This window comes from Falco naumanni, chromosome Z (assembly GCF_017639655.2).
Source record: "Falco naumanni isolate bFalNau1 chromosome Z, bFalNau1.pat, whole genome shotgun sequence".
In the NCBI taxonomy this organism is placed as follows: domain Eukaryota; kingdom Metazoa; phylum Chordata; class Aves; order Falconiformes; family Falconidae; genus Falco; species Falco naumanni.
The window spans coordinates 31,376,149-31,387,335 of record NC_054080.1 but is presented as its reverse complement, the minus strand read 5'-3'; the positions used below and the strand labels follow the sequence as shown (position 1 = coordinate 31,387,335).

The 11,187-nt window shown below is 42.3% G+C and overlaps 1 protein-coding gene across 2 annotated transcripts in view; it reads right to left on the bottom strand.

Annotated features, from left to right (window-relative positions):
- Positions 1–1,405: 1,405 nt before the first annotated feature.
- The window catches only part of LOC121081564 (neuronal acetylcholine receptor subunit alpha-7-like), a 68,183-nt gene continuing 58,401 nt past the window's right edge, over positions 1,406–11,187 (bottom strand). For both annotated transcript variants that reach the window (XM_040580701.1, XM_040580703.1), the window contains 2 exons: positions 7,617–7,726; positions 1,406–2,454 (listed from right to left, as the gene is read on the bottom strand). In XM_040580701.1, the coding sequence (XP_040436635.1) occupies positions 1,933–2,454; positions 7,617–7,726 (632 nt within the window). In that variant the 3' untranslated portion in view covers positions 1,406–1,932. The remainder of the gene's footprint in view (positions 2,455–7,616; positions 7,727–11,187) is intronic.

The window sequence follows — 11,187 nt, the reverse complement described above, 5'->3', positions numbered from 1 at the left end:
CATGGGAGTTTTCTCCTGCAGGCACAGCAAAAGCCACTTAGAGCACTAATGCTTCTGCGAAGGAAAACAGTATCTCTCAGAAATATGTACAGAATTTTCAGTAGAGGCTTTTACTATAAACCAGTTACCCTTTTGAGCTGCACCCAGAACTGAAGTAACTGCAAGAAGCACAAAAGCTAAGTGAAATACAAAACAGGCCACTGTAGTCAGGACCTCCAACAGCTTCTAAGTGTTTTGTTGAACATAACTCCAAGCAGTATCATAAATCCATTGGTGTGATGGTCTAATCTTATAGCTACAGAGCTAACACACATTACAGTGAATGTAATAAAATGCAATAAAATAATCTGTTTAAAGGGAGCCATCACCACCTAATGAAGCACAGTACTGGAAAAGTTGAAGCACCTTATCCTAAAAGAAATTGTTGCATATTCCGTCAGTCTGTAGAACTACCAGTTTCACCATCACCTTTTAGATGGAAACACTTTCCGTCAAGTAATAGAGCTGTGATATGCTTGTTTCTCTCCAACAGTGATGGTGGGAAGGGTCCCATCTCAAAGAAGTGGGAAATGTTGATTTTGGTACACTAACACTGTAAGAATGGGATGTTGAAAGTCAAGCAGAGAGGGTAATAGGTTGTTGTTCCCTTTCAGTGAACACTTAGAGAAGTGCTGTGTTATCCCAGAGAGGAAAGGTGTCTACAGCAGCCCACATCCTTTTGTAGCTCTGTTGTGACCAGTAGGCAAAGCAAATCACTCCAACAGAGATGTCATTCCTACACACAGTAGTGACTGGAACGAATCTGCTATTGAGAATAATGCTTTCTTCCCCATTATCTTCCAGGGAAGTGGTATAATTGGATTATTTTTCACTAATATATAGATAGTATGTTAGAGCATGTATGGACAGCAAATTAATAGTTAACATTGCTACATTGAAATTTAGCAAAATTACATTCGTCTATTACACACTTCTTTTAACAAAGCCACAGTGCCTAAGTTGGAAAGGGGACTGTACTCGCAAGATTTTCAAAAACTACTACTTTGGTGGTGTAGACTACATATGAAATCTGAGCCCAGTGAAATCAGTGCAAATTTCCTACAGATTATGCAGACCCGAAATTGTTTCCCTGATTATACAGAGTAGTACACACAGTATTAAGTTGGCAACCATGTCCCAAGAGATCAGAGATATTTCAAATTAAGTAGAGTTTCAAGATGACAGCAACAGTTAAGCAGCAGGAGAGCTAAGAAGGCACTGTTAATGATCTATATGACTGTCAGCATGGAGAATGAATTTCTCCCCAACCTCACAACCAACATTTTCTAATTAAAAAAATTAAAAAAGAAGTAATAGTCTGGGGAAAATTCATTCTTTTAATATATTTACTGAGAAAACACTCCAGTCACCATACTAGTAAGAGTTAACATCATGATAGTTTATTTTTGTCAATACAATACACAGAATCATAGGACTGTGAATATATGTCCATCAAATCTGAGAAGTGAATGTCACAGCCACACTAAATAAAAATGAGAAAACAAATATACTGAAAACAGAATTCTGTAAAGCTTATAGTAATCAGTGATCATTTAAATTATTAACAATATCTAAACATTCACAAATTCATAGTAACAATACTAGTGTTAACGTAATAAATATATTGTAGATCTGAATTCTTGTCTATCACTTGTCACAGATCATGACATAATTACATGTGGAACTAGTCTATGAAGTAAGTAACAGAGCTCAATATATTTACTATTCAGTAACTACAATCACTAACATCAGGAATAATTACGTCCTGAAATTATTTTCATCCCCTTCTGTGTATGTTAGCACATATAAGTACACTTCTCTATTTGAGTTAAATTATCTAGCAAAATTACTGGCAATACTCACTTTTAAATTATCATGCTCATTTTGAAAACCTTATGCAAAATCCTTTGAAACAGCTTCTATAAAATTTGGAGCAGACATGAGTATTGTAAATGTGCAAATGATGGCAAAAAGGGTAAACGCAACCAGGCATAATCTGTCTATGACAGCAGCTGCAAACTTCCACTCACTGCAGACCTCTTCACCCTCATCTTGTTTCCTGAAGCGCATTGCTATGAACTGAACTTCCTCCAGGATCTTCACAATAACCGGAACAGTATCCATTAAAGCTGTCTTTTGAACAAGCTCAGTATCTTCCGGTAAAGGGCAAGTAATCTTTCCGCTCTTGCTACCCAGGTCATTCTTCTGAGGGCAGCATGGATGATCCATCGCATGGTAGCTATAGATCGTGTTGCCATTGCTGGACTGGTGCCCAGGCAGGACACTCATCTCCATGCTGTTTATGCTCAGGTGGTGCTTGGGATAGCTATATTTGCAGGAAAGGGGCTTTATGTTTTCCCCAGGTTTTTTCATTCGTAAGAACCAAGCACACCAATTCAGCAGGATGACACGAACCTGAAAGAAAATGATCATGATAGAAAAAAGGGAACTTTACTGCATTCAAAAAGTTTTTGAAAACTTGTGTGACTATTACAGTTATTCTATACGGTTCTTTAGAAATACTGACTGCTTTCTGTGTTCACCAGCTATGTCTTTCAATTTTTTTCCTTTTTTTTTTTTTTTTTTTTTTCCATCTGGCTTGTTTCCAAGGATGACCTTTTTTGGATATGTCTTGAACACAGGTGTTCAATGCCCACTTAGCTTAGAAAGCAAAAGCAAAAGCATTGTAAAATCTTACAAAATTATTCTTGAAGTCATATCTTTAGCAAACAAACCCAGATCTCTGCAATTGAACAAAGGGCACAAAATTTGCTGCGTTGTTTTCAACTATATCTCAGATAGTATGGAAAGAGATAAACTCAAATATTTGGGGGGGCAATGTTTAGATTCTGATGACAAAAAACCTATACAACAAAGAGCTGGTTTTAGCGCATTCCCCATCTGCATTTCTGTTGTTTAAGTCTAATTAAATAGCCTTCGTTGCTGGTTATTTTCTAATTTGAAAGCCATTTTAATACTTTTTGAAGAGTTCAGCCACATAATACAGCAGGCCTTTTTTCAAAAGAAGAATAGTAAATTATTATATAGAATATATTAAATGGAATTATTATGGTGAAAAATTAAATTGGGCAGTTCCAAATCTAAAGGCTACTATTGACTGCTGTCATTTCTCTGTGCTCTGGTGTACAACTGCTCTGGTACATCATGAAAGTGCTCTAACCTGCACATGGCAGATTGTGCCCCTTATGTTTCTTGTCAAGATCAGCAAATGAGCTAATTCCAGAGACTGCATCCAGCATTTCTTCCCGGTGAATTGATCTTCAGATGTCTTGTCTGAAATCCAAGCCTGCTATGACTCCTATTGCTAACATTGTTTGCTGTGAAAGGCAGTAAAAAGGCTGCAAAATCAGTAACATCTTGTCTAAAGGGCAGCAAACTAACAGTAAAATCTTGTAATTATAAGGTCCTTCAGGTATTATGTATACAAAATGGAAATTTGCAACGTGCTTCTCAGAGTTCCTTCCAGAAGAGAGGTGGGGTCCTTAATGATTTTATCATTCTGCTTGCAAGTCAAATAATCTGATGTCCGGGAGAGAACAGATGTGACCTGTGGTTTCACTTCTGAGCCTTGGCCCAGGACTCCCTATGTGATCCTGCCACAGTCAGGCTTGACTCAGGACCCCACTTTGCCTCGAAAATTGTTTCAGAGGAAGGATGAGTTCTCTCCTGTATTTTTACAGTACAGATGCAGGGATGGGAAAATTACAGCTAGCACTTTGGGTTGCTGCTGTAATGACAAGCATAATTTCAGAGAAGAGAGGCATTAATTACCACAATTGGGAATTATAATAGTAAAAGCCAGCAACAATGACCAGCGGAAGATGGTTACACAATTGTTAAATTCTGCAGCATGAATTCTTCTGGGTCACAACCCCATGCCATTTTCTGTGAGCCTTTCTGCTTTTCTCCCACTAATGAATCTTTTATTGTTCATCCTGAAAGACTGTTTTCCTGTGATTCATATTATTCTGCTTCCACTGGGGTCTTTAAATATTTCATTATTTCCTCCATGGTCACCACAGACAAATAGAAAATTATAATGTAGCAGCCTAAATAAAAATCAATCTTGCATTTAATTGAACTTACTTAATTACAATGTTGTCTGACTTCTTATGGACACAAAATGGAACATCATGGAACAAAATAAAGATCTTAATTGCTAGCAATATTTCCACAGTGTCAGTGGCAAAGGAAAGAGATAAATTAATTCTCCAGTACTGTGAAATTCCAAAATACTAAGCCAGACAAACTTTCTTATTAGAAAATGTTAGTATGTCTGCCTTAGCTCCTTAGAAGGAGATAATGAGGTGAAAAAGTCCTATTCTATAGCAATGCTACTTCTTCTTACAAGACAAAGTGTTTACTTCTTAGGGGAGTTACATTTATAAACAGAGCCAAACCCATTTCCCATTGAAAAATAAATACGCAGAAGTCAGCAACACAGCTTTTTAATTTGCTTGTACTTCCAAATGCCGTATTTCCTTGAAAACACAGACACAGAGGCATCAACCTGTTCTTGTCACACCAATTAATTTAGGAGACAGCTGCTGTATAAGGACTGTGGGATAAGAGCCTGGGCACAATGGCATGAATCTATGTTCTCACCTCCATCATATACAGTTTTCTATGAAGGAAGGACACAGATACAGCTGTCCTCAGAGGCCAACAGCCTAAACTTGCTGTGGCCCTCTCCATGAAGTTCCTCCCCTAACCACAATGCAGCTGTATTTCTAGATCCCATCACAGCCACCTGCCTGGCCTAGTCCAGAGGGGAGAGTCTCCCAACTAAAGCTCTCCTGCTGAGGGGCACCAGCACCCAAGCAAATCTGTGCATGCCCAGGTTTAAAGCATATCAAAAGAAAAGCCTGAAACCTAACAAACCTGGCCTAGGAACAGCAAGGAGACAGAGTGCTCTTGCCTTTTCCTGCAAAACCCTTTCTCCTCTCTGTGTTTGGTCTCTCCATGTCTCTCACCTATACAACAGTCTTAGTTGTCAGCAGAGGTACCAGTGATCCTCAGCTGCATGCCCTGTAGCACTCTTTTCCAAGCTAGCTCAGCACACATTATGAAATGTGTCGAGTAACCAGCATTCTCACTTCGCAGCTGAGTAGCCAACAATTGCCCTGACTGAACACCTTGTACTTAAACTCCTCTCTTGGAAAAAGTTGGCTTTAGTAAGTCATCAAAGATTAATAGAAAGGAAGGCACAATTCTGAGCAGTAAAGGGGAGAAGTAAGCACCTACAAAGAGGCTAAATACTAACATACACATCTCCCTTTTCTGGTTCAAAAGCCAAGGACAGATCCCTCGAGAGGCAGGGAGGGAAAAGAAGCTGCTCAACTGTAAATAGCTTAGGAAGCAGGTATTTAGGCAACACGATCAGTCAAATCTAGGTCTGGAGCTGCTCCCCCACAAGCCAATACCTTCCCCTACAACAATCTCCTGCAACTAAATCCATTTAAGCAGGAGGTGAGAACAATCCTCTAACGATATCCAATTAATCAGGGTTAGAGCTTTGCAATTAACTGATGTCTGGCTCTGCCAGGATGAGGAGGGTGTGGGGAGTAAGTAGACAGACGTAGGGAGTATCTGCTGGGACTGGAACTGCAGAGAACAAATTCCAGGTAAGCCATGTCTTTATTTCTGCAGATGGCCATCTTAGATTCCTGGGTTTCATTGTGCAAAAAACTTTCAGGTTGTCTCTGTAAGAAATGCCTGTCATAGGTAGACAAGAAAAAGAAATAAAAATGGAGACTTTGCCATGAATCCTAATGACTGAGCCTTGTCCTTGCAGAGAACTAATGCCTGCTTTTGTGGGGTCAGTCTCTTCTCTACACATTTGGCATTCACCCTTTTTCTCTTGACATCTCTCAGCCCTGTCAGTTTGCCTTGTCTACAGCTTTCACAGCCTATCATCTGTGCTTCCACAGTTTTTTGCTTCCTGGTGGAATTTTTTTAATGTATGCCTATTCAGCTGCCAGGCCATTGAACAAGGTTCCTCAACAGTGCAATTCATTGCATGCTGTTTTTCCAGCCAAGAGAGCGAGAGACGGTCAGAGCAAAAGCTGACTTGCAGGGCCTGTGAGCAGATTTAATGTGAGCCATTGTGTCTAGGCTCCTTGAAAAGCAGAAAAAATGATAAAATTGTCCATGGGGGCTGTTATGCTGCTGCATACCCTGTCCATGTAGACATGAGAAGCATATTTACCCAGATCTGTGGCCTCAGGTCTTGCTTACATGCACATTCATTCAGAACTCATGTGTTCTGTTGCCTTAAAAGTAAGATGATTTTAAATGATACAGAACTTTATAAATAATTGTTAGTATGCTTAATTGCTACTGGATTTTTTTTTTATTTGCATTTATGCTGCAGTTTATTTGTAGAGATGTTAAATTAGAAAGCTGCTCTGTACTCAGGCTGACATTGGTAACCATGTGATATTCAATATCATGTCAGGATAATTGTCTATCATGACAAATGTGGTGAATGAGATACCAGAGGGTGCTGTACAATCAGACTTCTGTGAAACTAGAGTAGGTAGATACTTGACTGTAACTATTTGTATCTGCTTCTGCTTTCATTCCTTTTCTTTTTGCAAATACAAAACATACCTTGCTTATTCTAAAATCTGATCTTAGGAAAAGGAGAGGAAAAGACAACATTGTTTTCTCTTAGCTTGAAAACATATTCCTCCTGAAAGCCAGCTGGTGTTGGTGCTAGACCTCACTGGGCTAACAGTCTGCTGCTGCAGAGAAAAGAGGGTCCACATGCTAATGCACTGAGAACTGATCAGATGGCAGTAGACATGATTGGTTTTCCTCACAGGCAAGTGGATGTGGCTTTAGCAGAAGGCAGAATTCCAAGCCAGGGAACTCCAGGAGTCTCCTTAGTACAGTCACGCTGAGCCCAATAGCATTGCCTTTCTGTTTCTGCTGGTGGTGCAGTAGCAGTGAGCTCAAAGCTGTGACAAGCATAGCTGGGTTCAGCAGGCAACACCCCTACTACACTAAAGTATTAGGGTTCCTGACGTTCCAGCAACTCAGGGAGCCAGCTCATAGTTGCAAGACAGAAGTAGATTGGGTTCCCTTCCTGTCTTTGTTTTGGGAGATTATAGCTCTGTCACAAACTGCAATGAGAACCTCTGTAAGGGAACAAGGCAGAAAATCTGCCCAGCAGAGACCAGTGTTTGTTTAGGGGTCTGAAATGTCAGATTTTATCAGTACTGGTGTCTGCAGGAAAAGAAATCAAAGGTGATGCCCACAGGAGTAGCACTTGCAAAGGGAGTGCTGGGCAGGATTGCTCCGCCATGACTAAACTACTCCAATAACACCCCAAACCCAAGTAACAGATACGGTTTTTAATGGACAACCAAATGTAGCATGTTTGTTCTTTCCCTCCAATAGCATATGTGAGTATCAAACGTGCTGTGCATAGCTGACTCTTCAGATTAATGGAGAGCAACTTCTGTCCCTCACCTACAAATAGCTTACTACAGCTTTTGGATTATTTTTTTCTTTCAGTAGGCTGTTGAATATTTACCACCAAAGCTGCTTACCCATTTGGGCATCTTTCCAGCTTGCGGGTCATGATGGTGAAACTGCAGAACCAGCACTGTTACCACCACTGACAGACCAACGATGACCATGATGCTAGCGAAATACTGAGCTGCAAGTAAAAGCAGGACTTAGTTAGAAGAAGAAAAAAACAAACAGGCAAATAATATTCCTTGGCCTTGCCTTGAGATCTGCATTTGAGAAGGACTACATCACATCCAAACATTCTCTTTTCTGCTCTGGAGCACTTGAGGCCTTTGAGGTTTTCTGTGTATCTGCTCAGCTCCCTCTTCTCCAGTGCGGGAAGGGCTAGAACCAGTGAAAGGCATAACCTGCTTTGCTTTTGTTCCCAGAAAGGAATGTAGGCCCCACTGCGAAGGATCAGCTCCCTGCCTGGTGCCAGGATGGCAAAGACATGAGCTAACCAGACTCACTGAACACTAGCATCCCCAGTCCTGGGCTGCCCTACTGTACCAGCAGATGTGCCGGAGGGAAATGCTGTCTTCATGGTGTCACTGGACCCCCCCTGAAAGTGTCACCAGATCCCCTCCCTCACCTCTCCACTACTCACAAAGGGTTAAGCATGTTTTTCAGCACCCTCCTTGGCCCTCAAGAGCACTTCTTTTCACTCCTATGAAAGCACACTACATCCTTGCTGAGTGCTAAATTTAAGCCTGCCATGTAGGAAAGCAATCAAGATCTTCAAAGCCAGAACTGAGACTTGAAATGGTATCTCCTAAGTGGCAGTACAGCCTCCTCATGGCAGGAGTGTAGTTGATGCACTGGAGTGTAAAGCAGAATTATCCACACGGTTAATGACATTTGAAGGCTGCTGTGGCAAAATATCAGGGAGCAGAGCTGTTGGCTGATACAATGGGGTGGTGTGGGGGAGCAGGTGACACTGCCCCAGGCTGCAGCCTCCTCCTATCCCCAGCCTTCCCTCCTGCATTTTGCAGGCTAAGTCAAAAATACAATGCAAGCTCCAAGGCAAGTTTTGTTCCGGCTCCGTTTGTTAATACCAATTCCCACTGCCTCAGCGGCAAAAAGCTTGTTCATAATAATGAGGTTCTCAGGCCTCCCTGAAACCAATGCTGCGATTGCTTCAAGGGGTGGGCATGGCTTTCTGTGGCAAAATGAACTATGCAGCTGGATTAAAAGAAGAGTCCTGAGGGTGAGGTGACTTGAAAGGCCTCTGTTGCACTTACTCATGAGAGAAGAGAGCCAAAAGCCAGGCAGAAGCAGAGCGAACCAGGAACTCAGGTTTCAGGGAAGCCGGGTGATCTGATTCATGTATGCCCCATGTAACAGAAACACAGCAGTGTTGACATCACTGATTTAATTATTGCCATAAGTAACTAAATAACTTACATAAATTCTATGCATTTTGATGCTACCAGACTTCAAAGGCCTGAAGTGGTCCATTTAAAATGGCTTTAGCTAGGATTTTTTACAGATCCTTGGAATTTTAGTCTCCCAGTTGAACTTGGAAACAACTTGGTATTATCTGGCTCAAGATCCCAGCAAATGATTAGCAGGGGAATTCACACTCCCAGTTTTTTATGCTTTAAACCCAGGAACAAAGGTCAGGAAATGACCATGGAGACCTGCTAGTAAACAGGGAAAACAGTTCTCTCAGGAACAGATCAGGAACGGTAGTGGACCTGTGGACCCATAAAGAAATGTGGTTCATGTTTTCACTTGGTGACAGGCAAGGAAGATGGCTGGGTGTGCATCACCTGCATTTAGGGATGAGGGGGTTTCTGTTTAAGATACAGTGAAGTTTTCAGTTGGAAAGTAATGATAGAGGAAATAGGGCATGGTATGCTAGCCCTATTGTCAGTGTCAGGTAGTCAAATGTCACAAGATATCTGTGAAATGAGAACTGGCAGGTAGATGTACACAGCCCAGGCAGGTGCAGGTGCTGTATTCATTTCAGGGTAAGAAAGTCTCAAAGCCCTGGTGCAGCCCGGACCTGCTCTAGGGCTGAATTTTGCCAGCCCCAAGGAACCAGGACAGAAAGGAGAGGAAGGAAGTAGCAACAGCTGGCACATCTGTCACATTAGCCTTCACATCTCTGGTTGGAGATTTGATAAAGGCTATCGCCTCCTTTCCTGTGGCAAGACAAGGTAGGTATAATAGCCATTGTTCACAAAGGAATTGCTAGATCTTCTGCCCGCAGGTCTCTGATTGGGAACATGACTCTGCCTACAACCCAGACCTTGCACTGGGGCAGAGCCACAATCCAGACACTGCAGTGGGGCTGAGCCACAGGCAGGGATGGCCAAGAACTAGCTGGGCTGGGGTTCAGTCACGATTCACTTGTAAGGGAAGGAAAGGCCCCAAAACTGAGTAGGTACGTTCATGAGGCAAAATGGTCCTGGCTCTGAAACAATACCCATACCCACTCAGTATTTTCTGATCTTTCCTTCCAGGACATAATCCTACATCCTGTCTTTCCCAGTAGCAGAAAAACATGGTCCTACTGCAATAGCCAGGAGAACTGGTGGGGAAGATTTCTGTGCTGTCTCCCACGCACCTCCCTAAAAGCATGGCTTAATAGTCCTCCAGTCTGCTGGCTTGCATCTCTGCTACTGGCAGTCTTCAGACCTCACACCAGCCAGATCAAACCCATCATCTGGTGAAAGCTGCAAAGGATGCTGTCCCTTTTTACCTCTAGCACCTGCTCTGATATGACCATGACTTGACCTTCTTCAGGAACCCTGTGAAAAGAGGAGCCTAGCTGCTGATAGGATCAAGCTTTCCTTGCTATTCTTGAAAGGGTGACACTTGAAGCCATGGGACTGCAGTCTTTACTCACCCTTCCCAAGGTCCACACAGCCTTAAATTAGAGAGCTCTGTTCCTGGGCCTCCACTGATCAAGAATCAATTAGGTTGGAAAAGACCTTTAAGATCATCAAGTCTAACTGTCAACCTAGGATTGCCAAGTTCATCACTAAACCATACCTCTAACCATATCTACACATTTTTTTGAACAGGGATGTAGGGATGGCAATTACACCACATCCCTGGGCAGCCCATTCCAATGTTTGACCACCTTTTCAGTGAAGAAGTTTTTCCTAATATCCAATCTAAACCTGATGCTGCTGAGCACAGAAATAGCAAGCTCTCCTGCTTGTCTCCCATGCCACATCCTGCAGTGGAGTAAGAACAGAGTTTGGGTCTCCCAGGTGGCAGTCACAGCCCAGCCACCAGACTGGTTTTGCCAGTATTTTAGGGTCTATCCTAAAGCCTACAGCACTTATGCAAACAGGACTCCCACAGAGTCCTACCCCTACTTGTGTCCGTTGCCAGGAGTAAATGCAAATCTGATTTTACAAAGAAGCTCAGCCCCTTTCACTTACATTGCAGAAGGAAAATGCTCAGCAGCTCTCATTAAGCATCTCTCTGTATCTTGCTCAAGAACTCCTGGTTACTACGTGGTCCCTGGTATGCATGGGTCAGCTTGGAGGCTTTAACAAATTACTTCACCACAGGCAGTGTCAGGAAGAGCAATCCCAAAACGGAGTGCAATTGGAAGAGCAGGGGCCTGGCTGCTGTATGTCAGCAGCTCTG